The 27,778-nt window shown below is 45.3% G+C and overlaps 3 protein-coding genes and 1 long non-coding RNA gene across 5 annotated transcripts in view; 2 read left to right on the top strand and 2 right to left on the bottom strand.

The window, feature by feature from the left end:
• RWDD4 (RWD domain containing 4) overlaps positions 1 to 7,291 on the top strand; it is a 43,643-nt gene extending 36,352 nt beyond the window's left edge. For both annotated transcript variants that reach the window (XM_068681312.1, XM_068681311.1), the window contains 2 exons: positions 448 to 559; positions 5,825 to 7,291. The gene's annotated coding sequence lies outside the window, so the exon portion shown is untranslated. The remainder of the gene's footprint in view (positions 1 to 447; positions 560 to 5,824) is intronic.
• A 154-nt stretch (positions 7,292 to 7,445) lies between these two features.
• ING2 (inhibitor of growth family member 2) lies at positions 7,446 to 11,607 on the bottom strand. The gene is made up of 2 exons (XM_068681310.1): positions 11,223 to 11,607; positions 7,446 to 8,727 (listed from the first exon to the last, which is right to left on the bottom strand). Exons 1-2 carry the CDS (start codon positions 11,590 to 11,592, stop codon positions 8,057 to 8,059), a joined length of 1,041 nt encoding a protein of 346 aa, XP_068537411.1. The 5' UTR covers positions 11,593 to 11,607; the 3' UTR covers positions 7,446 to 8,056.
• Positions 11,608 to 16,875: 5,268 nt separating this feature from the next.
• On the bottom strand, positions 16,876 to 20,962 carry CDKN2AIP (CDKN2A interacting protein). Its single transcript, XM_068681308.1, has 3 exons — positions 20,664 to 20,962; positions 20,403 to 20,533; positions 16,876 to 19,584 (listed from the first exon to the last, which is right to left on the bottom strand). Exons 1-3 carry the CDS (start codon positions 20,885 to 20,887, stop codon positions 18,131 to 18,133), a joined length of 1,809 nt encoding a protein of 602 aa, XP_068537409.1. The 5' UTR covers positions 20,888 to 20,962; the 3' UTR covers positions 16,876 to 18,130.
• A 5,975-nt stretch (positions 20,963 to 26,937) lies between these two features.
• LOC137856213 (uncharacterized) overlaps positions 26,938 to 27,778 on the top strand; it is a 49,641-nt gene continuing 48,800 nt past the window's right edge. The window contains exon 1 of the long non-coding RNA XR_011096286.1: positions 26,938 to 27,118. This is a non-coding gene — a long non-coding RNA (uncharacterized lncRNA). The remainder of the gene's footprint in view (positions 27,119 to 27,778) is intronic.

Raw genomic sequence — 27,778 nt, 5'->3', positions numbered from 1 at the left:
TGAGATTACAGATTACTGCATTGGAAATCATAGCCAACAAAAGGAGATGTTTTTATTCAGAAATTGTTCAATGATCTATTTGTGGATGATTTCATTTATCATTATTTGACATTTCCAAGTTTTACAAAATTAATAACATTTCTTCACAGATGCAGAAAATCCAGTGATCTAAATGATATTCAGAAATCCAACTTGTTTGCCATTTCTAAACTTCCTTAAGTCTCTCAAAAGCCATTTGCAGCCAGTGTCTCCGCTCCAGCAGCTAACTTATACAAGTTACTGTGTTCAACTGACAATACACACGTTTGTTAGCATCTCCTTAGCACATTACATCAATATTAAATCTTTGGGGAAAAAAATAAAAACTAGGTTTTGCTTTTCTGATAGAATTTACCATCTATACATATTTGAGGTTTTTACTTTTTTTTTTTTTAAATCCGTTCCTAGCATTGAAATTTTGGTCCATTTGAACACCAGCACAAAGTTATTCAAGTTATGAAGGCTGTGATCAGCCAACTCCAGCTACTAGAAGAAGGAGCAAAAGCAGCCCAGCTTGCAGGTCTGTAAAAACTCATTATTGTACTGGTAATGCTTCTACAGTTCTATTTTCTCACACTTCTCCAGAAAGCGAAGAATGATTGTCTGTTAGCGTTGAACATTTAAAAAGCAAAGTTTCTAAGTAGGCAATAACGTAGTTATAAAATGGGCTGCAGATTTCGTATAGTTTTATTATCTTGGTCGTATTTTCGAGAAACAATGGGTTCTTTCTCATTTAAAATTGGATAGCAAAGTTTAAGTCTTCAATATCTGATAACGCCAAAAAAAGCATTACGATAATTTCAGGTCTGCATAGCTCCAGAAGAGGAGCAGTAGGTGACAGACCAGGGAGCATGCAGCCACTGCAATAAAGGTGTCCACAGACAGCAATTAAAGGCACTCTTCAAGGCCTGAAAATAAAGTAGTCCAGAAAGAACAGGGTCAGAAACAGTCAAGGAGCAGGAAAGTCAAACTAAAGAAATGGCAGTACTAGGCAATCTCCATGTGACTAGGCAGAGATCTGTTTTTGCTCTTGTTGTTTACCACGGACTCCCTTCACTCTAGACTTCTAATGTCCTTTTATATTCATTTCCACCAGACAAACTGAAAATCTCTTTGTAGTTATAAATACCTCAAGAAGCACGTAGAGTGTTTCCATACAAGCCCCAAAGGAGCGCACAGCTTCTGTGGCACACTGTACGAGCATGAATGATGGGGCACCTGTGGGCAAGCAAATGAATTGCACAACTTTTGTCCATCTTGCTCACCATTAAAAAATAAATAAAAAAGACAAAAAACAGGCAATAGTGTTCCCCCTGCCAGCAAACGTAGCTGCTGTGGTAAGTTGCTAATACCCATCTGAGATTCTGCCTCCCAGATGCACCTTGCTGTATCCTTCATGGGAAGGCTACAATAGCAAATAAATTCCAGTCTTTTCCCCAAAAGTATGAAACAAATTTGTACGCTTAAAACTTGACAGATTTTTAAGTTTGTACTGCATGGAGTTAGATAGCATCCTGTTTGCCTCCCACAAGAATCTCTGCCTCACTGAGACCCTGCAGGGGCAGAATGAAGTTTGGGGTGGCATCTGTAATCCTACCATTTCCTAGCATGACTGGTGACCTAAATAAAACTTTCAGTATTAGGTTTTTCCAAGATGTAATTTATACTATGGCTGTCAGGAGTTAAGATAGCAGTTGCCATGGAGCTTTAATCTTTTTTTAGGCTTTAGTCAAAGGAAGCTGGAAGTCTGCATGGTGGGTAGAACCCAGCTCAACAGAGTTTTATTTAAATTGGGACAGGATTTCATCCTAATTTCTTTACTGAAAGTTACTCTCAAATATTCTCAAATTCTTTTTAGTCCATTCTATTTTTCAGCAGGAGATGAGAGAGTTTCCTTTTAGGCTTCTTAGCTCATGTTACATTCAAACATAGAAGTACCCCGTTGCTCCCCCCTGCTCCAACTATGAACTGTAACTTTCTCCTACTTCTGTGCACACTTACCGTAGTGAATTCAGTCACTAGTTTTACCATTTTAGTGGTAACAAAACTATAGGGAGGATTTCATTTTCTTTGCTAAACACATTCTATGCTGTAAAATAGGCCTTTAGTAAAGGAGAAGTAATTAGAATTTGAATCTTTGTGTATGCTACTTATAACTTCTGTGATGTATATGTAAGAAAAAAAAAAGAAGCGTGCAGTGAGTGAAGTGCATCTCTGAGAAGTATGAAATCAGCTGCAGTAGTGTTCTGCTGGAGCAGCACCATCTCCTTCCTAGCTGTTTGCAGCAGAATGGAGATGGACTCCTGCCTAACATTTGCTGTTACATTCAAAACATTGCTGACTTACTTAAACCTGAACTTGCCCTACCTAGTAAACCAAAAGGACACAGGGGAAAAAAATGTAGAATTTGTCAAAACAAGTTTATAAAACCCCTTTCCCTACCAAAAATTAGAAAGGATTCAGATGTAATGAGCTTGATTTTAAAAAGAGACTTGGATTTAAAGACAAAGGACAGCTTCATTTAATGAAAAAATTGTCAAAACTTTCACGAAATAGAATTGTCTACCAGCCAGCTCTAGTGGAAATCCATAATTCTGTAGCAGTTCCAAAGACTGCAGGATAATCAGAACATTGTTACAAAGGAGATGATTTCAAGCTCATTGAACTCTTGTGTGACATACCATGCCTCTTCTACAACAAAATAAGAAATGAAACATTTTCTTCTAGGAGATACAAGTCTGTGGGACTTAATCAGTTGTATCATCTATTTTTACCACTGACAGCAACATCTATCTAACTAGCACTGGACAGAAAAACAATTCTTGTGGGTGTGAGTTACAACCTCTCTCTCAGCATCTTAAGAGGATCAGATGCAAAACCAACCATCAATTCCACTGGAAAAAGACTTTTTTGAACAAGAATCCACTAGCAGTGAGGAAGACCTTAAGAAGAATTAGACTGTCCAATGATTAAAAACATAAGGAGTATCTCAGATCTCTTTAAGACCAGCTATTCAGAGACTTAACTGTTTGCTATGCCCAAGGAAAGCTATGCATTGTAAATAGGATTTAGAAAGCCATTTCTCAAGGAAACAGCATAAAGTAACTCAGAAGTTTTGAGAAGGGAGGTGAATAGGCTATGAGGTGCTTATCTTCAAGATCAGATGCTTTACTCTGAATTGCAGAGCGATGCACACCTGAACAACCATTTGAGTTTTTTTTAACCTTTCTTCAGTTAGGGTTCTATAAGAAAGTCTAAAGAAAAGCAGCAAGTGCAACTATTTTGTAACCTCACCTCGCTAGTCTAGTGGGAACTTCATAATGTACAATCCTGTTTCTCCGGACTGTTGCATTTCCACAGGTCAAAACACCCTTGCCCTGCCTCAGATTTCTTCGACCAGGCTTGCTAGTGCTGATGGAGAACAATACAGATATCCTGCTTCCAAACTGCAGCATAGGCAAGTTGTTTTTTCATTGCCTGCCCATGATACTCTATCTTTTTTCCTGACTACACTACTAGGTACCTTCCAGGACTAACATACCAGACACTTGAGTTTAATGCAGGACCTTAAGCAGACAGTATTACCTTTGATATATGCAATAGAAGGATTTCAGATGTACTGCCTGACGTGATAAAAGTATCTTCATGAGCTGGAGGGGCTTTTATCATTGCTCTGTTAGATCCAGGTATACAAGTATAAAGAAACTGGGGGGAAGATGAAGAAGGGTGGGAGTCTACATAAAATTGCAAGAAAGGTTTTTATATGGAACCTACAATATTTTCTTCAATCTGAGGTGCCAATATCAAAAACTTGAACTCCCAGAGACTAAGACATCTAATGAAAGACATCTGTATGCAGATGAGAAGAAAGAACCCAAAGCCCTTCGCTTTGCTCATGTGGTAATCACTGCGGTTTTATCAAGATAGACCGGTTGGACTTTAGGGGAAACTGAACAGCGTGCAGTTCAGCCCCACTGAATCTAAAGAACAAAAAGCCAGATTGGCTTTAAAAGTCTGATCTGTTGCAGCCAGAACTGGTACAGCTACAGAAGTGCCAAACCGCTCATTTTTAGGTATGCATTCAGGCAAATGGTAGTCGTTTCTTTCAAGCTGAAACTAGGGGCTTTAAATGGAGAAAAGGTCTTTGAAATTAGAAAATGCCACTGTCTTCGCTTAGATAAATTCAGGGGAGAATGGAGCATTTCACTTACTACTCTTCTGTACTAGTTTCAAGACTTCTCAGTAGCACCTTACCATTTCAGGATGCATAGATTTAATGTTTGGTGGAGAAATACAATTAAAATTAGTTTGAATACAGAGGAATCATCATTGTGCTTTGTAGCAATCAACAGGTATGAATGTATGGCAGCATGCAAAAGATTACCTTTAAGGTATTTGTACCTGTTGCAACTGCTAATTTACCATATTTGGATTCAGGCAGCTCACACAATAAAGTGAGACACAGCAACTGGAGGAAACTTCTACTGATCTTGCAAAGTATCCAAGACCTGTCCAGAAAAATGCAGTAACTGCTGCAGATACCAGGATGGCCTCATCATATAGGCAGTAATTTACATTGTTCATTTTGCTTTTAAAGTACTGAGCTTTCTATTAGGTCTATTTTTTGTTTTGGTTTAATGCTTAGTTGGTTAAAATTGTTATTTTGTCAAGATTAATGAAACTGGTCCATGGGACAGCGCTCAAGAAAGGATCTTGCTCTGATGCCATTTTTTTTAAATAGCTATAAAGACCTTTCACTGCTGATGAACTTGCATTACTTCAAAACTGAAAGGCAAAAAGCAGGAACTTAAAAATACACTGCATTTTCATAAGCTTAAAGAAAATAAAATATAAGCTTGACATTTGATCCATGCTGAATTAAGATGAAGTATTAATTTCCAGAGAGGAAGCAGTTTCCTCTAGTTATGTACCCTCTATCAACTTCCCAACACAGTTTGTTGCCCAGATTATATTTTAAGAATCTAGTTTTGCTTCATGATAACCAATGCCTATCTTCAAGACGAACTGACTAGAAGCTTGTATTTCCTTTTCACTTTGCAAGTGAGATTCATTCCTTTCAGAATAGGAGCTCAACATTAAAAAGCAATTTAAGAGTTCCCTACTTACCTTTGATTTCATAGTAGCATCTTGCATGTGTCTTCAGTAATTACCACTGATCTTGCATGGAAACAGATGCAAAACCACAAAACCTGGGTTTGGTTAAAAAGGTGGTGAAATGCTGACTGACAGATTGTATCAGGTCTTTCTGTATCAGGACTTTAGCAACAACTTAAAAGCATGTAAGAGTGGTAACTTTAGATGCATCCACATATGTTCGAGGCACGCTGCTTATCTGCTTATAAAATAATGCTGAATTATTCCTGCATTCGAGTGATTTCAGTATTAGGCAAAGCAAACGCTGTTTCCCCAGCAGTATCTTCACTGGGAACCTTGAGAAGTCATACTCCCTACCAGAAGGGCTGTTAGCATGACAGAAAGCATCCCTTTGTTAGAGGTATTTGAACCACTGTCAGAATTTGAACTTCTCTGTACCGCCACAGCGTATGCTAGCCCTACTTCAGCAATTACTCCAGGTGGTTATACAAGGCCCACAAGCTCCCTTCTTTGCCTTGAAAAACACATTCTTGATCTAGCTAGCAGAAATAAAAGTGTACTTTCCAAGATAAATTAGTAATGTTAATAATTACAATTTCACTTGCATTTTGTTACTGCAACTCTGGTGTTTACTTAAATGGGTGTGGTTTTGTTTTCTTTTTAACCCTAGGAAGCATCACCATTTTATGGACATACTACCTGTTGATACAATCCCCAGCCCAAGCCTTCCAGTCTTCCCAGGAAGGAAACTTAAGGATTATTAAGCTGTAACAAATATAAAAAGGAGTAATATGCACCAAGGAGAACTTGAGACACTCATCTGCATGGTACTCTGGACAAAGTCATTAACAATGATCCCCTCTTTGCAACCTTATCATGTGATAGCCTGGAAAGCAACTCAGGGCCTTAGAATAAGGTTTACATTCCCTCCTATCCTGCTGATGGTCAAAGCCCTTGGGGCAGTTTCCCACAAGTGCAGTTAACTTACTGCAGCATGGATCTCCCCAGTGAAGCTGGTCCACTTAAACTAAAGTTTTAAAGCTCAGAATATTGGCTCCACACTCCCCTGCCATATGTTAACTAATATTACTTGCAAATGCTAAAATCCCGTTAAGGAATCAGATCCTAATTGTGGAAGCAGGCTCAGTGTTTTATGTAGCTAATAATATTTGGAGACCTTCCCATTGATTCATACCATCTGGCCCAGCAGCGATGAGGCTTTTGTTACACCACGTGCAGCACGCCTAGCCCTCCAGCCCCAGCCAGCACAGCCCTCTAGTGGAGATGCAGGATTGAGCTGGGATGATACTCATCCACAGCAGCTTGCTTTTGCTCCCTCTGCCTTCCAGGCTGTTCTCAACTCAGCTGTGCTTTTCGATCGTACTTGGCCACAGATGGTGTCACTTCTTCATCTGTGCCCTCATGGAAGACTGTAGCAGCAAAGAACAGAGATCTACGCAGACTTCAGAACACTTCCAGCCCACCTAGAGATAACCTGTGCGCCTGCTCTACCTGCCCTGCCAAGACTGCCAGGGCACAGGCAGTCTTCCAAGTAAGAACACTGTTGAGCGTAACCCTAGGTATAAGCTTTGGTATACCATTTATTTCTCCTCTGTTAGTATCTCCCATTGCAAAGGAGCAGAAGCAGCTGTTTCCATCTTTTTCCACCTCCTCTAGAGGGTGGAGGAAGTTAAAAAATAAACTTTTAACAACCAGCTAAGTTTAGACACTATCAGCATACTTCAGAAAAATAATGTTTAATGTTAAAGCCCTTCAGAAATCTGCTAGGATTTGTCTATTGGCTGTATGCCAGCCACACTTTTTTTTTTTAATTTTAAATTATTATCATCATCAATACTCAAGTGAAAGCTTTTGCTTTCAGGCTTTTTGGATAGTTGCCCAAATCCAAGAGCTACTGTGCTATACTTAAACCCAGGTGTGGCCACACAGGTATCAAAATACTACTGAAGGAAAGCAAAGTTGATGTCCCAAAGAATATCAATCATATTCCAGATCTCTAGAGATTATGATGAAGATTTCACCACACTTGCAGTTTCTGTTCCCAGAAATGTCAATATCCCCTCTCACAGGATCCTTCTACAGCTTCAAGGCTTGCATAGGCAGTGGCAAAATACAAGTGATCAAGGAAATGGTTTCATCACTAGAGAGACCATCTTAAACAATAAAGACCATATCAAGATGCTCAACAGAATCCCAGCAGAACCCCACTAAGAAAATCCAAAACTTATTACACACCATGTCTGTCAAATCCAAAAATTGACTCCTATGTGTCAAGTCACGAAGAGTTTAATATCAACAAAAAAAAGCTTAAGTTAATGGTATTTTCTTCCTTGAAATAACATATTGGTCATATGAAAGTCACTGAAGGTCTGTTTTTAACCTGGAAGACTTTAACAGTTACAGTTGAATTCATAAACCCTATTTCCAAATGTGTGATGTTAACACAAAAATTGGAAACTTAAGACCTGGGATAAAGAACAAATTCAGTTGTTAAGGTTAGCAGTTAGGTGAGGTGTTTCAGTGCCTTCCCCATAACATGAAAAGTTCTTCAGTATCTTTCCTACCACCATTATTTCAAGACTCACGAGGTTTTTTGTTTTTGCTTTTTTTTTGTTTTTAAATACTAGTGGGGTTAAATTGAAATCAAGCGCCATATGCTTGTAATGTCTTCTGTGAAGGTCTGATGCCACCCTGTTTCAACTATTTGGTTATTCAGTGCAGAAAGTTAAAGATTCACAGAAGGTATAACAGCTTTTAATACTCCATTAATATTAGATTAAAAATTATTGCATAGTCTTATGCATTTCCTAAAACAGCGTTCTCTGGAAATTAAACATTTTAATATAAAAGGACCAACTCTTTAAAACACAAGTTGCGTTCACTACCTCGATCTTCTATCCTTTTTTGATTTGTCAGTACATTTGTCCATAGTTTTCTCATTATCTCCTCTGCACTTGGGGCAGTACCATTTCCCCTTGGGTTTATAGGTGAGTCCAACACACGAGAAGTGGAACCACTCGATAGGACACTGTTCGTTATCACACCCTATCATTTCACCGTAAGACACTTGGTTGCATAAGCAGTAAGTTGGTTCATTAGGGTCAATTGCAAATTCTACAGGTGAGACTTCTCTCTCTTGTTTGGCTTTGGAGCGTTTTTTCTTCTTCGAAGATTTAGATCTCTTCTCTTTAGGTGGCTGGTCATCGCAGTCATCAATCCCGTTTGCTATATGGCACAGGTCGCGGCTTTCGCTGGTTCGCTGGCGACGAGGTCTCCGTGAAGACCTCTCCGGTTGGCAGGACTCCATCTTTGCCTTTTCCAGAGGCTTTTCATTCTCAGACAGATCTTGAAAACACTGAGAGTGTGTTTCCATTTGCCGGGCTCTATTCTCTACCAGTTCTAGCATCTGAGTAACTATTTGAATTTTTTCATCTCCAAGTTCCTGGCTGTTGATTAACGCACGCTGAAGATGCTGCTGCAGGCGTTTCTTCTGAGCGGGATCATTTTCCGACTTGTATTTTTCATAGACATCATCTATTTCTTTTAGCGCTTCTACAGAATGAAGATAATAGAAACAATTACACGAGATTGAACACACTCAAGAAAATATAAAAACGTATTTCTAACAGAAAAGAAATAGTACAAGTGTTAATTATAGTATACCCTAGTGGGCTAGATCCAATATTTAATTCAAGTTGCATGTGAACATCAAATCAGTGTTTAAGTTTGCAATCTGTTGCGAGAAAAGTTTCTCATGTTCTACAGAAAAGCAAGCTTATTAAAGCCGTTGCAAAAAGAAGGGCGACCACTGCTGAAGCGTGGATAGTCCAGATGCTGCCTCAGCACCTGACAAAGCAGGAATTTTTGTTGAAGTCCCTTTCTATGGTAGTTCCAACACCTACAAACCAGTGATAGCTTATGTCATACAAAGAAGCTGAGAATTCATTATAATCTCATGTCATTCGTGTAGCCATCATGTGTCACAGACAGCACTCCAGATATTCAGGTCCTCTTCCTTCCCCTTCTTATTCACCTAGAGGTCTGGTGTTACATGGTTACACCATGGTTACATGGTTACAATGGTGTTACATTTTCAACCGCACTTACTTATAAAGACCTATGACGCTTCAAGTTACACATTAGCAAACGTACAATTGGGATTTAAGTCAACGTAAACCACTCTAACTGGTGCGTTCACATTACAAAGAAGCTACAGCAAGTTTCATTTTAAATAAAGGCTGAACTTTTCAGGACAGATGACCTACAGTTTAGTGCATCACGGGATATTTTTAAGCTACTAGTAACGAGTGTTTCGGTTTCACTCCTAAGCTTTTTTCTTTCGCAAGTCATGCAAAATACCTGCAGGGATTGCTACAAATCTTTCATGACATTTAGTTCTTAGAAACAAGGTTAGTGAACCCAAAAAGGAGATGAACAAATGCCTCATCAGACAGCCTTTGTCTGTTCTCTACTTCTCTGTGTTGCTGGATTTTAAAATAGTATTTTCTAGACCAAAAGTTACACTCGATCTATTCATAAAAGACAGAGGAACTGCTGCAGTGGAAGGAACTAGATCAGTAGAACTGACAGCGAGATCTGATGTAGTGTTAGATACAGCACTGGTTCCTTTGGAAACAGCTTGAAGATTTTAACAGGCAAGGGAATTTATGTACGATACTCAACTACGTACTTCTGTGACCAGAATGCATGTAGTACAATCCTTCTCTTTCTGCAGACCCGTGTTTTACAAACTGGCTTTCATTTTTAAAGAATATTGCCTGCTTTGTACGGCTCTGAAATAATTCAAGCTCCCACTGAGTGGAAGCCACAGATATTATCACAACTTTGTTCACCGTGATTTTTTTCCCTGCTGACATCTTGAAATGGCAGCTTAAGTGCAAACAGCCCCTTTTTACTATAAATTCTGCAACCTGCGTGACAGGAGAAGCCAACAGCACTTTGTTCTAACTCGAGACCTTCACGAGGGGAAGATAAAAATCGGTGCTCTGCCTGTATAATAAGTCATGCAGCCTATTTTTCCTCAGTGCTAGTATTCCGGCTAGCATTAAAAGCACAGGCTCTGTTTGCCTACAAGCACAGCCACATCTGTTGCCTTGGCAGGGAAAAAAATTCTACTCTGTTCCTGAAGAGTACGGAGCAAGGTACTCCCCCCACACTATCTCCCACCTCACCTTCTCTTGAGAGGCAAAAAAAGTGGCATAGGTGTAGTTCTGGATTTCCTAGATAGGGAATGCCCTGCCTGGAAGAATGCACGAGCAGTAACTGTTTGTTTTTCCATAGTGACAGAGGAAAAAAAACGCTCTGCATTGCAGACACCTTCTTTTTAAGCTGATCGTCCCCTGGAGCAGCCTGTCCGGACCACCACGGGACCTGCTCTCCAAAGGGTTGCCGGATTCCTCCCAAGCAGAAGGAAGGACTCCAGGAGCGGCGGAGGGGTGAGTTCACCCCCAGGATGGGGGTACCCGCACACCCTGCCACATAGCTCCGACACCTCTGGTTTGAAGGGGCCGAGGCACGACCAGATAGCGCGCTTCATCCCGGCGGGGCTAGCGAGAAGCTGCCGGGTTTCAGTTTTCCAAGCCCAGGAGCGGCGTCGCTCCTCCCCCACGAGCTATCACCGCCTCCCCCCAGCCAGAACCGTACGAGCAGCACTTCCAGCTGATCCGCAGGCCCGGGCCTAGGCTGTATGGGTGTATCTATGGCTATATCGATATTTTATCGACTTCCCAGCCTGTTTCCCTGCCTTTTTTTAAGCGGCCGAGCAGCGTGGCGGCGCACGGGCGGCAGCAGGGCTCCAGGGCGGACCCACCCCGCGCGGCGTTAGGGGCAGCGCAGCCCGCCCCAGGGCGCCGCCACGGCCCCCACGGCCCCCGGGGTCCCCTCAGGAAGCCCCGGCCCGGCCCCCCCCCTCCTCCCCTCCCCTCCCTCCGCCCCGCCGGGCGCATGTGCGGCGCTGCCGGGCGGTTAAACCGCCCCAACGGCCGCCCCCCCCCTCACCCTACCCCTCAGCGGCCGGCGTTGCCCACCTTGGCAGCGGGTGTCCACCTCGCGCAGCAGCGACACGTTGCGCTGGATGTCGAGCGGCAGCGACTCCACGCACTCCAGGTACTCCTGCACGTACAGCGACAGCAGCCGCGACCGCTCGCCGCCGCCCGCCGCCGGCCCCGCCACCAGCTGCGGCCCCGCCAGCATCATCCCCCCCCCCCCGGCCGCCCGCTGCCCGCTCCTCGCCGCCGCCGCCGCCACAGGAGCCGGAGCCGCAGCCACAGCCGCTCGCAGCCCCCGCCCCTCGCCGCCGGGCAGCGCGCATGCGCGGCGCCCTGCCCTTATAAGGCGCGGCCGGCGGCGCCGCCAGGGGTTCGCATTCTCCCGCCTTCCCCCGCCGCGCGCTGCCATTGGCGCGGAGGGCGGAGGGGGGCGGGGGGAGGGAGGGGGCGGGGCTTGGCTTAAAGGGCCGCGGGCTCGCCCTGACGCGCCGGGAGGGGCGGGCTGAGGGGAGGGGCGGGGCGGGGCGGGGATACCCCAACGGCCGCCCCAACGGCCGCCCCCGGCACAGCCCCTCCGGGTCCGTGAGGGAATTTTGGGTCGAAACCCGCCGGGATTGGGGGTTTGGTGTCGCCCTCCGCAGCGCCCTCGGGGCGTGCCGGCACCCCGAGCGGGGGGCGGGGCGGTTTTATCGCGATACCGCGCGTGCTGCACGATATCGCCTTCATATCGCAGTCTGGCTGCAGGCCCCTGCGCTGTGCCTGCTGGCTGTCGCGATGTGCCTCCGAGGAGCTGCTCGCCGTGAGGTGAGGCTGGTTCCGACAGCACGGCCGCAGCCGCCTGCTTAGCTCTAAAGGGGCGAGAAACGATTCACGGCAAAGCAGTGCTTAGGGACGCGCAGCGACGTGGTATCCCCATTTTTGTCTTTTCAGAGGATTCTAAATGGGGTGTCAGAGAACTTTAGCCTCTTAAAACCCGCTCGCCTGCCAACAATCTCCCGATTTTCACAGGGTATCCTGTCTGCCCCAAGGCTGCTGCGGGATTTGTATCAAATGCTGGCCACAGCGCCTGTAGTAGGCAACAAACGTAGAAATCCATGTACTTCTCACATACAGCACTACTGGGAGGGTGATACCAAGCACCTAGAATTATTAAAAAAATAATAACACCAAGAATTGCTTCTCTTTCAGAAGTTTTCCTGTGGCCTTTACTACATGAAACAAAAAAATCATAAGCATTAAAAAAAATTAAAACAAAACACATGACTTGTGGAGTCTTGGAATATCACCAGGAAACCTGTAAATCTTGCAGTATGTTGCATTTATATTTCAGGCACCTGAAAAAAAAAAAAAAAAGAAAGTGGGAAAAAATATGAGATCTTGTAAACTTGGGGGAGGAAAAAAAAAAAGCATCAGAGATGACTGCATTCAAGAGTGAAATATATATGTTATTTATTATATTACGTCTTCCTACCTGGAGGTAAGTGGCCAGCACTAAAAGAGTGGCCATACTAATCCTATAGATAACGTCATTTTTGGATGGAATGATCTAGAGCGATGGATACGCAGCAGCATGGCTTGCGCAGAGGGGTTGCATAGTCTCCATCCTTGGGTATTTTTGGAGCCTGGCTGGATGAGGCCTGGCACAACCTGATGTGGCTGTGAAGCTGGCTCTGCTCTGAGCAGGGGGCTGAACTAGATGGCCTCCAGAGGATCCCTTCTGGCCTGCTTTTTTTCGTGCAGTTCTGTGAGTGTGTTGACGGTGGGAGATGGCCCCACGGCTGTCCCCATGGCAAAAGCAGCGTGTTGAACCTCACTGGTTCATCTAACCAGCAGGGAGATCGGCATCTTACATGATGGCGGTCTCCAAGTATCGTTTCCTCAACACCCAGTTCAGGAAGGCTTCAAACACATTCTAAACTTTCGGCTCATGCAGCTGCTAAACTGGTATCCTGTGACTGTTTTTCTGAATCTACAGCTAAGGTATTGAGCAATAGCTGTAGACAGATGTCTTTGCCCGAGTCATCAGTGTGCTGGCAAGTTCATAAAATGAATGAAAACAAAGTTGTAGGCAGTACTCTCAAAACATTGTGCGTTACGCTGATGTCACTCTGGCCATAAAAGCAGGAAGTCTGCAAGTCAGCGAGTTCCTCAGAGGACGTTGCAACGTTAAAATCTGTTCACCAGTAAAACCAGCTCCTTTGTGTGTTGTGACAGCTCGGATTAGCGAAGCAAAATCTCGTGTCGTTTTATGCCCTCTATCTCATTTTTGCACAAATAGATTTAGAAAATGAAAATAACCTAGCTACTTTCACTTCCAGTGACAGTGCAGTGCTGAAACGTTATTGTGTGGTGCGTGTTGCTGTCAATTCTGAGTAACTGAAATCCAAGCAATTGAATTCCTCCATATAATATTAACAATGCTTACTGTGCAGGCAGAAAGCCCAACTTACACACCAGTGCAAAAGGAACACAATCAACACCAATGATACAAAATTCTTTAGAAAGATGTTGTCTGTTTTGAGGGCTTCTGTTTCTGCTTGTAGTAAGTTTGAATAGCTGCATCATTCTGCTACCTCGTGAAGAAATAACACTGAGAAATAGAGATTTCCACTACCCAGTAGACAAATAAAGCAAAAATGTTAATTAAAAATTAATACATTGTTTAAAATTAAATGTTAATTGCAATTAAATGTTAATGACAAATAACATTTTGACTTTACTTTTGACATCGCTTTTTCTGACAAATTGTATGTGCGGCATCAGTAAGACGAAAAAAAGAATTGAGAAAGTCATTGTAGCATAATTCATGAGGCAGGCTACAGGTGGTTTCTGTGCTAAAAACTTGCTGTTTGTCACTATGTGGGAGGCAGTATCTGAGGTAGCAGAGCAGAGACCAGCTCACATTCCCTGGATTTCAATGTTGTCTGCTGCTTTTGAACACTGAAGGAAAGATTTAAATTTTGAGCAGTCTAGGAATGCATCGTTATTGTTAGACCAGATTTCCCTAGGAAAATGAAGCCTGAGCTTGCCACATGCTCGAAGCCCTGGGGGAAGGGAAATCCAGAACAGCAGCCTGAATTCTCCGGCTTGGTAATGCCCCGGAGTGCCTGGGAGCAAGCACTGGAGAATTTCAATGCATTGGACTATTTGCAGCTCAGTAGCTTCCTGACCCAGCTATGTCTGTACTTTTGATGACTGTGAGAATAATCTGGAGGTAAGAGGAGGCATGGCAGAGCAAAACCTTGCTATCTATAGAGATGGTAGAGATGGACAGGCAGAAAGACCATAAATTTCACTCTAACCCTCTCCACTGAGTGGAGAATTGTCAGCGCGAGCTTGATATTCAGTGGTATCAGAGATACATTATTACAAAGTAGTAAATCTGCAGTGCATTTATATGTCTATAAACTACCCCACTTTCCATGGAGAAAGCAACACTGTTGTTCCTTTGTCATGTCCTAGTGTATTTTTAAGAGTCCCAACCAGAGTATTCCTCTTCCTGTGAAAGTTTATTTCATCACATTATAGAGTTTACCATGATAAAATATTTCCAGGTATTTAATCTAAATTTGATTTCCCCCAATCACAGTTTTGCCTGTCTTCCATCTTTTGTAATCCTGATTTTACGTCCATGAATCATAGCTGCTTCCTGTCCCGTTTCACCTAATACTGCACAAGCTGTTTACATCTTTTCAGTTTTCCATTGATAGCCTAGGAAGAATTTCAGCCTGTGGAAAAAAATAACGAAAAGCAGCATTATTGAGGAGAAGAGGTCTAAAAAGGGGCAGTCATTGTGAAAGAGCTACCTCGCATTTAGGAGAAATGCTTGAAGGATGATAGCAGGGTGCTTCTTTTAGGCAAATGGAGCAGCGTGGATAACAGAATTGATTTTTGACTATGTGTATGTGTTGGCAGGTATGCTTATTTGGTCTCCATGGGATGAAGAAGATGAATTCTGCAGTGTACGGAGAAAAGAAACGCAAATAAGAAAATGAATGAGCACAAGCCAGACGGACTTTTTTAAAAGTCAGCTGCAGGGAGCTGTAGGCGGCCTCCATGTAACTGGTATTCGTGGAAGAGGATGGCTTTTCCAGGGCCACAGAGGTAGTGTGTTTGTTCAGGTAGGTTATTCTCAAACAACTTCCCTAACATCAGGTCATCCAAAAAAAGGTACTTCCCCGTAATGGCAGGTTTGTCACTTCTGATTTTCCTTAACAAATTGGGCTTGGTTTGTCTGGCAGATTACAGCTCACACTGGAGCAGCCACTACTACCTTTCTCTTTGATTTACGCGTGTGAGACACCGAAAAATTAGACTAACCATGAGATTATTTTGATAAGGTGATCAATTAAACCGGTACATTTCTTACGAATGCGAGCATGTGGTTTGTTTCCCAGCTGGCCTCATTCTGGGCTGTATCAGAGCCCTCCAGCAGCAGGTAACCGCACCCCGCGCCGCTCAGATGGAGGCACACACCTGTTTAGGAGTTTGGGGCTCGGAGCGAGGGCAGCAAAATGTGGGGACGCCCTGAGAGTGAGCCCCGTGCTGTTGGTGCGCCCGCTGCTGGCTGCGCACTACCTGCGTGCCTGTGGCCGTGACGAGGGCCCGCCCCGCGCCCTCCCGCTCTGCCCGGGGGCGTCTCGGCGGCGCTGTTGCGGGCGGCGGGGCGGGGGCTGGCGCCGGCGGCGCGCGGCACTCTCTGCCCCGCGTCCGGGGACTTTCCCCTAGGCGGGCCCGCGGCCCCTGAGGAACTGCGTCCTCCGTGCGTGGCCTAGAGAGCAGGTCTTCAGGGCATCCTGAGCCTTTCCCTCCGCCGCGCACTTATATGGTGCCGCCGCACCGGCTGCCTCGCGGTTAGGGCGAGTGCTGCTCGCAGCTCGCCCGCCCCCCATATGGCTCCGGGAGGCTGCACACAGGCGGCACGGCCGCACCGCGCTGTCCCGGGGCGCGGCACCCCGCGGGTGGCCCCCGCACCGGCACCACCGGGGGGATGCGGCGCGGCCCCGCCCCCGGCATACATTACGCAAATGAAGCAGCGAGGCCCCGCCCACCGGGGGGAAAAAAAACACGCTTCGGCTGCCGGCTCCCTTTTACAGGCAGCGAACTGCTCCGGGAAGCACGGCACCTGCTGCAGTTCCCGACCAGAGGGCAGGAGGCACCCCGAGGAACTAACAGAAAAGCTGCACTTGGGAGAGCAAACTCACGGCCCCCCAAAGCTGCTGCCCCTGCATCTCCACCCGAACGGGGGTGGAGGAGACCTCACGGTTCCCAGCACAGCTACATCTCCCCGGTACAAAACAGGAGCACGAAGTTCTCAGCACTAGAGGCACGCACCGATTCTTACACTGTGTAGGAAGCGATTTTACTTGTGATTCAAATCTTGGGTCACACTCAAGCAACACCTGGGGGCTCCTGAGAAAGGACCAGAGTTAAGGGTGACCCAGGAGGACAGGGGTGAGGTGGAGGTTCTCACCCAGCCGTCCCAAAGCATGAGCAACTCCCACCCAGCCAGCCCCTGCTGTTCAAAATCACACCAGGCACAGTGTTCCAATGCCGCTGCGGTTTAGTCCCAGAAATCACAGAAGAACTCAAAGTTTTTAAGTGGGTGAATATGCAAGTGAGATCCCAGGGACTCCTGCTCACTCCCTCAGTACTCCATCAATGGATCTGTCAATCAAGTGCCAGGCCTCCATTAAATGATACTAACTACTGTAATTAGACAAGATTAATTCCAAACAACGCTGAAGACATCATGTTTTTACAATTACATGTCATTATCCAATATAACAGAACATGCAATTTGTGCAGGTATTTCCAGAACATCGAAAACAAGGTCATCTCCCGCTTCCTTCGCTCCAAACCACTGTGAACATCATGTAAAAAAGTAACAAAGGGCTCAACTTGTGTTAACGCTTCACAATATGCTTGCTGTCCCTAGGAGACAGCAACAGCTTGATTTCGCTCATCTACCTCTCAGTAAGCGTTAGAAAAGCAGAAATATTTTACAGGTCCACTCAGTATTACAGTATTGCAACTAGGCATCCCAAGAAAACAACTCAGCCTAGTGGGATTACATCTTGAAACCACTCAAAGTAAAGCTTTCCTTATGGTGTTGCAAAGTCATTGAAATGGTTGGAATAGCTCATGGCTAAAAACACAGTACTATAAACACACGTCCCAGAGGTTTTATTGTTCTAGTAGCGGTCAAAATATGCTTCGTATAGAAACCCACGTTTATTTGAAAAAACTGTAAAGGATTTTTCACAATATAAATTAGATCCGCTTACGGAGCTTCGGTGGCTGAAGTAGCTGTGACTTGACTGCTAAATGGCAATTCGCTAGTATAATGTTAAATGGGATCTAACCGCTAGTCTAACATTCAATGGGATCACGATGTCATTTATATTGCAAGTATTACAAGGTCTCGTAGAAACAGTCAACCAACTATTTTCTCTCCTAATAAGAGGAACAGTGAACATTATGAACAACACGTCTGAAACGGATGATTTAACTTTTTGATCGAAGTTCTTAAACAACTTCCAATCATTCAAGTATTATGGTCCCTATATACATACGTCTACGTGGCTAGAAAAACGACATGGTAGACAATTGAGCACACCGCCATCAAATCGTAAGAATTACAAAATTGTCAGGTTTTAAACAGCAAATTGTACCTTAATTGTTTAATTAAAAATAGAAGAATTAGGTAGACTATTTTGCAAATAAAACAGCACACTAGTGTGCCATGTATTAAGGCATACCTTTAAATGCACACTTGTCATCTCTAACAAGTTTTATACAATTGCTACCAAGTGAAAGGAAGAGAATCGTCTTGCAAAACTGAGAAAGAAATACAAAATACCTGGAAGCCTACATTTTTAAAGTACAAAATCAACCTTCAGTCCTTGTATTGAAATACTATTCGTGGTACAAACAGCCACTCTTGCCTACATGATCTCCCGAGGATTTCTTAAAGCTGGAGGTAAATTTGAGGGTTTTGATTCTTCATCCAGAAGTACCAAATCTTCGATTTCCCTACCTTTGTACTTCCTTTTACATATCTTCACAATAACTTTCTTCTTGAGGAATAATTTCAGGGCTTCTCTTGAAGCAACTGCTTTGGCATTTTCCATACTTTTACCACAGCCAGTACCCAAATAGACAGACTTGCACCTCAGTTCACAAACGATATTTTCTAGAGAGCTCTTGTTTTGAGGTAAGTCTGCAAGCTCCTTCAGGGGAACGAAAGCAACATCTAAGGTAGCTTTTACAGACTGAATAGACGAGTTCAGAAGTTCAGCATGATTTACACTAGGGCTGAAGCCTCCCACAGCAACCAGTTTCCAGGCTACAGCTTTGTAGAGTCTGTTGAAAAAAGGTTGTCTTTCCTTTGCATCTTCACTGGTTAACGGTTTGCACAGAGCCTTAGCGGGACTTTCACCTGCCTGCGAGCCGCTCTTGGAGGCGACCTGCTGCGAACCAGCCTGCGTGCCACCCTTGGAGGGTGCCCCAGCCCGCGAGGGACCTTGCTGAGAGCCGCTCCGAGCGGCCAGCAGCGAAGCAGCTACCTGAGCACTGCTCTTGGAGGTGAGCAGCGAGGCACCCTGCTGAGCACCGCTCCGAGCGGCCAGCAGCGAGGCAGCCACCTCCGCGCTGCTCTTGGAGGCCAGGAGCGAGGAGCCTGCCTTGGCGCCGCCCTTGGAGGCCAGCAGCAGCGAGGTGCCGGCCTGGGTGCCACTCTTGGGCGCCAGCAGCAGCGAGGTGCCCGGCTGAGCGCCGCTCTTGGGCGCCAGCAGCAGCGAGGCGCCCGCCTGGGTGACGCTCTTGGATACTGATGGCGTGGCACTCGCTTGGTTTTTGGAAGACAGCAGGGAAGCGCTCGTTTGCGTGGCGCTCTTGGCAGTAGTCGCTGGCACCGCTGCTGCCTGCGGGGCGCTCTTGGCAGCGGCAGGTGGCACTGCTGCCGCCTGTGGAGTGCTCTTGGCAGTGGCAGGTGGCACTGCTCCTGCCTGCGGGGCGCTCTTGGCAGCAGCCGGTGGACCCGAACTTAATGTAGTTTTTTCAGGTGACGGCTCATTTTCACACTTGCCTTCCTTAGGTGGATTCTCTCCTGACTCTTTTTCGGATGAAGATGGGGTTGGACTTTGCTCAGTAGTATTTTCAGCATTAACAGGTTTTTCTTCTGCTTCTGTGCTCAGTGCTGCGACTGCTGCTTGATTTGAACTGCAAGTTGACTGGGAGCTTTCTGAATCTTTGCTACCCTCTTTTTCCTGCTTTTTTGGCAATGTGCTCTCTGTTTCCTTAGGAGATTCTGCCTCGGTTATTTTCACATCCTTCTCAGTATCCTCAGTGTCTTTGCTTTTCTCAACAGCTCGTTTCTTGGAAGGCTCCTCTACCCCTTCTGCAAAACAAAGTAAGTGCGTTACCCTCTTCAGTTTCTGCACTGTGAAATATCCATCTAGAAGCAATTTATCTAAAAACTTCTCACAGATATCCCTCTGAAGTTAAAGGGTGTATATTAGGATTACACCTTGAACCATAGTTTTAATAATTAAGTTATAACTTCAGAATATTTTAGTAATTTTTGACAAAAAAACAAAAAGTGCAACCTACCATTTCAGAACATTTTAGTATTTGTTTGACAGAAAGAAAATAAAAAAATCTAAGAGTGCCCATATGCTAGACTTCAGGTTTTGGTTTGGGATCTGAAGGCAAGTATGTACTTGTATTCTTGCAGGCCAGAACAAAAGTGACCAAAGCACACTAAATAGATTGTCTGACCTAAAAAAAAAGAAAAAGGGTGTTTTGTCTACTAATATCATAAAAAGCATTTAAAATACCAGTTTAGGAATTTCTTTACAAAACAGAATTCTAAGTTTCTTACAAAGCAGCAGCATTTGAATAAGAAGCAAAAAGCAAACCAACAAGAATCCAGTTAAGCTGGAGAACAACCATCTACACGGTATTAAAAAGTTGGCTTAAGGCGTGCACGGGCTGTAGATTTACAAACATCATCGTCTTCAAAACAAGAGCTCTAAATTACCAGCAGCGTCTACTTTAAAAGCGTTAACGAGGGAGAAAACAGCATAAAGAGGGGAGACGGTTAGGGATTGCGGAGAGCAAATTAATTGGATTACTGTAAACCCGAGGTAAAGCCCGAACACTCGCAGGCAAGCATTGTCTATCTCCTATGTATTGTCACAGCTATGATCTGCTAACCATTGCTACTTGATATGCCTCTTTTCTTCACCTTGGCAACCAGTTCGTCTCTCGTGGTGCGGACGGGCGCGTCGCTCACTTGGATGCCTTCGGCCATTTCCAGCGCCTTCTCCATCACCTGCGGCGGGTACCTGCAGGGGCGACAGGGGGCGGAGGGAGAGGAGGAGGAGGGGGAGGAGGAGGAGGAGGAGGAGGAGGAAGGCCGTCAGGCGTCCCTCCCGCACACAGCTGGGTGCCCGCCCCGCCCCGCCCCGCACTCACCGGCAGCCCAGGAAGACGTGGTTGGCCCAGACCATGGAGAGGGACACGAGGCGCTGCAGCTCGGCGCTGCCGGCCGCCGGCGGCCGCCCGACGTTGCGCAGGAGGAACTCCCGCCGGTGCCGCCAGTGCTGCTCGGGCTCGCAGGCCCCGCGCAGCGCCTCCGCCCACGCCACCTCCTCCGCCGTGCGCCCCAGCGGCTCGCCGCGCGCCGCCTTGCCCGCCATGGCCACAACCCCGCAACGGCCCCCACCAACGGCCCTAACGGCCACAACGGCCCCGCCGCGCCGCTCCCCTCCCCGCCCCGCCCGGCCCCGCGCTGCGCCGCGCCGCTCCTTCCGGCCGCCGGCGATGACCTCACAGCCGCCGCCGCCCGCCCCAGCATGCCTTGCGGCGGCAGCGCGCGGCGGCCGCCAGGGAGCGCTCGCGCCGCTAACGGTCGCCAACGGCCGCGGGTCCCTGAGGAGGGGAAGGGAAGGGAAGGGAAAGGAAGGGAAGGGAAGGGAAGGGAAGGGAAGGGAAGGGAAGGGAAGGGAAGGGAAGGGAAGGGAAGGGAAGGGAAGGGAAGGGAAGGGAAGGGAAGGGAAGATCCTCAGCCTGCTGAGGTGCTGCTTGTACAATTAATGATAGGGAAAAAGATGCTCTTTTCCTCAGTATCCATTTCTAGAGCGGAAGGGTTTTTCCTTTACCTCTTTAGTTAACCCACCCAGTGCTCTCTCTTGCATCACTGAGGATAACGGGACCGAGGGAGCAGACCTGGCAAACTCGCTGGTTTGTGTTTGCAAGGGAACAGGAGGTCTGTGTGCTGCCCCGTGTGTGTGCCTGGGAGCAATGGGTTTGTCCAGAAGCGGTGTCAGAGTGTCCAGAGACAGCACAGTGGTCATCGCCGGTGTGGTGTCACCCATCTCTACCCAGATGGTTATTAGTGCTGCATGTGGTTATGCGGTAACACAGCCTGAAATATTGGAGAGATGTCATCTGTCACACAAGGTTTTCCCGGTAGAGACAGGGCGGGCCTGTCTCCCAAACCTCTGACTCCATGATAGCAGGATTCTGGACTACGGGGTTGATACAGACACCAAAAGGCAATGGTGAATGGAATCCCTGGCAAACCAGTCTGAGTTTGCACTGGAGATGAGGTCCTACATGCTGCCAGCCTCTTCACAGCCCCAGATGAACCAGTTCCCTTTATAACAAAGACAGCTGAGGCTGGGCGCAACCTTGGGACCTGCCCCTAAGGGCCAGCAGGAATTCAGGCAGGCCTGGATAACTGGCTGAACTGCCAGTAACCTTGTGGAGGTAGCAGAGGGCGCAGCACAGCCTTGAACACCCTGTCTTCCTCTGCAACCAGCTGAGCTGCCAAGTGAAAGTGCTGAGGACCAGCCCGTGCTTGAATTGGTAATTTACCAGTTAAGAGTAGGAGCTGGGCAGGGTTGGACTTGAGGGAGGGAGAGTGGCAATGCTGTATGCTCAGAGGGATCACAGTGTTGAGATCTGGGTATTAGCTGTGAGACCTGGGCTCCTCTAAAAGCATCATTTTAGGGAGTGTTGATGACTCAATACAGCTACAAAGCCTAATGTGTGATCTGGTACTAGAGTGGCTCAAGAGCCAATTGCACCTTTTCCTTGCCCAGTTTTATAGGACAAATGAACTGGGAGTTGTTTCACCTCTTTGCCCACTGACCATATGGGTGTGTGCAAACACAGGTGACAGCTGGAGAAAGGTCAGAGTCATCGCGCTCCTGGCATGCCACGCAACAGTTTTTGGCTGCAGTGAGCAACTTCTGTGGTTTGGCACCTTTCTGGCACGTTGTGCTGTTAGCTTGGGGTTATTTAGTGCTTCTTTTGAGTCAGCATAGCCTTTTTGTTGGGACAAAGGTGACCATGTGCTTGCACCACACTGGAATCAGGCTCGACGCCAGCCCCAGAGCGTGTGATGTCACGCACGGGCTCGCAGACACACGTAGGTGTACACCCGCCGTGCTCGCCGAGCACTTGGGACATACTGTGTCTCAGGTTGATTAAAAAAGTGCACTTAGTAGAAAAGAGAGAAAAACACTGCTGTTAATTTTAAAAAAGGAAACAAGTAGTGTTTTCATTCTCACCAGGAGAGGCAATTTTGAAGTTAAACACCTCATTGATGGTGCTAATACTGTGCATTTAATTTTCAAGATTGGAAGAAAAGAGATGTTTTTGTTCCCACTAGGGAAGGGACTTCTAAATACCACATTGATAGTAGTGTTGTTAGAGTCATTTGGGGCTTGATAATAGCTTCTTTTGGCAAGATACAACTAAAATCTCAAGGTGAATCATACCACTGTCTATAATCACAGTATTGCACCTGCACTCGCTGTATAATAAAGAAAGTTTATTTCTGCCTTTGTAAACTAGTGAATTATTATTTCTCCAGACTCGAGTCCCGCTGAAACATAGAGGGCAGCAGCCCCATTGAGTTCAATTATGTTCTGTGCAGTTAAGGTTAATATATAGTGACACTCTTTATTCAGCTTAATATGAGAAGTGTGCCCTTAACATCACAGCCATGCAAAAGATAAAGCTCGGAGTTCTTGTCGCAGAAGGGTAATAGCAGTGGGATCTGACTGGCCTGGCACAATAAATCCTCCGAGCACCATCTGTAGGTTGGTGCCTACAAGAAGTAATAAGCAAGCACTCGCGAGCCCTGGGTTGTGTTCTCTGGGAATGCAGCGTGTCACTGGAAGGGAAAGAGACCTTTTGCTTTTTCCCAAGGTAATGTTCTGGTTCTGCTGGAGCAGAGCCATGAATGAAGGTCTCCTAGCCGGGCAAGAGACAGCACTTCAGGGGGACGTGTCTGCGTGGGCCAAGGTAGCCGGTCACTGCTGTTCAGTAGCCAGATGGGGAAATGTGCATTTGCCTTCTGACCTCATTACCAGAGGGCGTGGAAGTGTATTAGATGCCATCATTTCAAGTCGTCCTTAGAATGACAGAAAATACTTGCTGAAAGAGCGTTAATGACTACGTAAGCCTGCCAGTGGAAGGAAGGTTAAAGTAAATCTGTTTCTATTCCACCACAGGTATGCTACTGTTATGCTACTGTAAGCAGCACTGGATTATGGAGTCACCCACTCTCCTGAGACTTTTCAACTGAGGAAAACGTACTGTGTAGTTGCAGTGGACAAAACTAAAGGTAAAAATGAAGAGCTGAGTTGATAATCATTTTCATTTACACCTGTGCTCTTACTACTAAAGTACAGTTTTGCATTTATGACTACATTATACTTGAAACAATGCCTACAATAGGGTTGTCAGTTATTTCCTTTCATATGAGTTAGTTAAACTAAAGCATACAACATCCATTGTCCAGCATGAAATTTTCCATGCTACAGGTGGGAGTTTAGGATGATTTTCCTGCTACCAACCATGATCTAAGAACAAAAGCAGGGGAAGAAAGCACTTTGTCTAGGGTGAAATATTGTGGAGATCTTATATTTGAAGTGTCTTTATGCCCTAGAGCAGATTTGGAATTTGTCATGAAAACCTGAGTTTGGGGCAGGTGTTTTCTGATCTTTTGATTACACTTGGCCAAATTTATAAGCATTGGAAGAAATTAACTTTCCACACTCCTGACATAGCATGTGTCCTTGGTCCTCGACCCCAGCCTCCACTGCTGCTGCAGTCGAGCAGCAACTGCTTATGAGTCAACTGCTTATGAGCTGCAGCTCTGTTTGCCACACTGGACTAGGATGGAACTGGGGAGTGGAAGTGAGGCTACACAGACCATTCCCTTTGCTCCCCAAAAGTTGCTGATTCCTGTTTTTTGCTGGTGCTTGAGTATGTCTGATAGGAATTGTAAGGGGACGTGTACCTGACTGAGGGGAGGGAAGCAGCAAGAATTGAGGCAGGGCACACGGTAAGACTGAAACTACTGGGGGGAAAAAAAAATAACCTGGGATAGGATACTGGAATTAGCTGAGGGAGGAAATTGAATTCTTGAGGAGAAACAGATGAGGTAGAGTTTAAGGCAAAAGGATGAGTACACACAGATGAGGGGGACTGTATGCCGGGAGCCTAGGACTAAGAGGAATGAGAGGATAGATCCGGAAGGCTGTTTGTATTGGTAGAGCAGAAAAAGTTGCACAGAATCAAGTCTCAGCCCTGAGCCAAGGGACAAGCAGTGATGGAAGGGGGAGCATTGACAGAGGAACCACTGGGATTTGAACAGAGATTTAGAGAAGGGAAAGTGAAATCTCTGTGAGCACAGAGACATTAGCATTTCAATAGATTTTTCCTTTGCAGTAAGCATCTGCTAGGGTAAGTAACACCAAGAAAATATTCTGCCTTTCTAATTTTGTATAAGATGTCTTCTTGTCTTTTTTGTGTGCCAGGAAGGAACAAAAGAGGTAGAAATCCATTTGTTTGCAGAAATCCATCTTGCAGAGCCACCTTTAAAGAGTTTTTAGGTAGGAAGCCTTAGGCCTTTGGCAGACATCTCTAGCCTAGAGTTGGAGAAAGCAAGGAAACAGCATTAAGAATCTTAATGCAAATATTGGCTTGAGTTCATTGTAATTCAAGAGGATTCAGGAAAGCACTAAAAGGGCAAGAAGACCTTACCTGAAAAAAGGAATCTCTAATGAGGCTGTAACACACTGAACTTTTGTGTGTACATGTATATGCATGTCCACACACACGTATCTAGTAGCATATATATGTGAATATGTTTTAAATATACTTGCATTATTGAGAGTGTAAGAGCCTGTAAATCTAGATACCCGAGCTCCTTCAGTCAAACTATTCATGCCTTGGAGAAAGAGAAAAATTACAACTAATATTTTATTGGCTTGGGTTGCGGATAGCTGCATTACGCAAATGGATGCTATTAAATCTTTATATCATGCTGTACCAGTATGAATTTTGTATGTGCTACATATTTTGCAGACACAAATAACTATTTTAGAAATGATATAAGGAGCTTTCCTGAGACTCCAGGCAACAATGTCAAATCTAATTTGAATTATTGCTATTGAAAATCATGGCTCTGTTTTTCATTATTGTTATACCAATATCCCTGACAACCTGCAATTTACCTGGTATGAACAGCACCTCCTGAAAATACAGAGCTGTTTTGTGTGCTCTGGTGTTTTTGTATATCCTCTCGGATATTTCACGTTAACGCCACTGGATGGCACTGAAGGAGACAAGATCGCATGGAAATCTCTCTAGAAGTTCGGTGTAACCTCAAAAAGTGCGAATGGCTTACTTTTTCATTCCATTACTGAAATAGACAAATGTGGACTCATTTTCCTTGCCGATGTAATACTTTGTCATCAAAACCAGCTCTTAAACACTCTCAGCTGTACTTCTAGTTTTTGACAGTCGCAAAATTACAGTGGAGGCAAAGTCTAGGTTTCTGAATCTAAATACTCCTGTCAAAAAGGTGAAAACTAAAAGATGCGGCTTTGGCTCTTTCTGGATTCTCATGTGAAGGTTTGCAAAACATCCCAACAATTTTTGGTCTCTGTCCTGCATGGCAGTGCTGTCCATATCGGCCATTTCTAATATCACGAACAGGTACACTTTTCAGTATGTTAACTTTTAAGCTCATTTAAAAAAAAAAAAAAAGCATAGGAATTCATTCAGAATTAAGAGCTTCCACCTGTCGAGGAACTGTTGTATAGTGTTTCAGAAATCCTCCCAACTTGTAACTTCATCTGCAGTCCCTACACAAGGACCCCTGTTTTTTTCTGGGCAGGGACTTTGATCCTGCCTGAAAGGCACACAACTACTCACTGTCAATCAGACCTATAACCTGGGAGTCCTCTTTGACTCCAGTCTGTTTTTTAAACCTGTTTATTGTGATGTATATGAATTTTGTTTCCTTTTCTTCTCCAAAGTCTTGTTATCTCTGTCCACATCACAGATGGGCTTTTTTTAGGCTTTTATTATCTCTCATCCTGCTTATGACATTTTTTTTTTCCTATGCTTGATCTGACCTGTCAAAGAGGTTCCTTGAAACACTATTGTTACACTTATCTCCCTGGGCTCTTTCTGTAGCTCCTTTTTGTGCTCTTTAGCGTATCTCCATAGATTTCCCTGTGTCTGCAAGCCCTCTGGCCCTCTGAGAGCCAATTTTTTTTGGCAGCAGTGCTGGCCTAAGACAGTCTCTGTTCACTCCTGTCCCTTTGATATCCCTGCTAGTCTGCTGGCACAGTTGTTTTGCTTGGCTGTGTGGTAATCCAGATTAGGAACCTGATTTGGCTGAAAAGCAACAGGGGGGAGGGAGGAGAGGCACCTTTTCCAGCTGCCTGTTTCTATGGTGTGGTCTATCACACAGCATTTTGGATGGTGCCATGGAGGAGTTAGGTCAGGGGCAGGTAGAAGCGGTGAGAGATGAGCAGTTGCATGCAGGCTGCAATGGCTTGTGCTGGTTTAGGTGGTACTGTTGCTAGCTGTTGAGCCGTGACCTGATTTCAATGATAGAGGTAAGCCAGCTAATAGCTAGCTGCTTCCCAAGGAGCAGTGCTGTGCCTCCTTCTTCTCCCCTCCTCCTGGATTCCTGTGACTTTCCCTGTGCCAACACTGCTGCTTATCTAGCTCCCCAGCGAGCCAGATGTGGGAGCCAGCCGATCATAAAAGTATTCACCGCTTCTTGTAACGCTGTTGTGCTGCATGCCCGTGGAGCCTGCCCTCTCAGCAGCAGCTGGGTGCTCTGTCAGCTCAGCTGCATTCTCAGTTGCACAAAAACACTTCACAAACTTTGTCTTTTCCTGTCATCTGCTGTCCTCTTCTCTCACAGTCTCCTTATCTAGTCCATCTGCTTTTCTTGTAATTGTGTTAATGATGTCCTTTTGGTCACCCTCAACATATGGAATATCCTCCCTGAGGCAATCACTGCATCCTTCAAATCTCTCAAGATTTGAAGATGCCACAGTAAACTGCTAGCTGATAATGCCCAGTTTAGTTGTTTGTAGGAATTACGGATTTCATTACTGCACTTAATGTGTCTGTGTATTGGCTTGAAATAGGTATGCTCTGCCAGTTTATCTGAGAAACTAAAAGGGTTTAAACTGCTACAGAATGTTTTTATTATTATTATTAAAACAAAAACAAACAAAAAAACCCAGCACACAACCTCCCCCCAG

Source organism: Anas acuta, chromosome 4 (genome assembly GCF_963932015.1).
Source record: "Anas acuta chromosome 4, bAnaAcu1.1, whole genome shotgun sequence".
NCBI lineage: Eukaryota > Metazoa > Chordata > Aves > Anseriformes > Anatidae > Anas > Anas acuta.
Note: the sequence above shows the minus strand (reverse complement) of the source record. Positions and strands in the feature narration are given on the sequence as shown.

Coding starts and splice junctions, on each gene's coding strand:
- ING2 (XM_068681310.1), bottom strand. CDS start 11,592: ATGGCAGCGCGCGGCGGGGGAAGGCGGGAGAATGCGAACCCCTGGCGG. Junction 8,728..11,222: donor GGTGGACACCCGCTGCCAAG/GTGGGCAACGCC, acceptor TTCATTCTGTAG/AAGCGCTAAAAGAAATAGAT.
- CDKN2AIP (XM_068681308.1), bottom strand. CDS start 20,887: ATGGCGGGCAAGGCGGCGCGCGGCGAGCCGCTGGGGCGCACGGCGGAG. Junction 20,534..20,663: donor CACGTCTTCCTGGGCTGCCG/GTGAGTGCGGGG, acceptor TCGCCCCTGCAG/GTACCCGCCGCAGGTGATGG. Junction 19,585..20,402: donor AGGCATATCAAGTAGCAATG/GTTAGCAGATCA, acceptor TTTGTTTTGCAG/AAGGGGTAGAGGAGCCTTCC.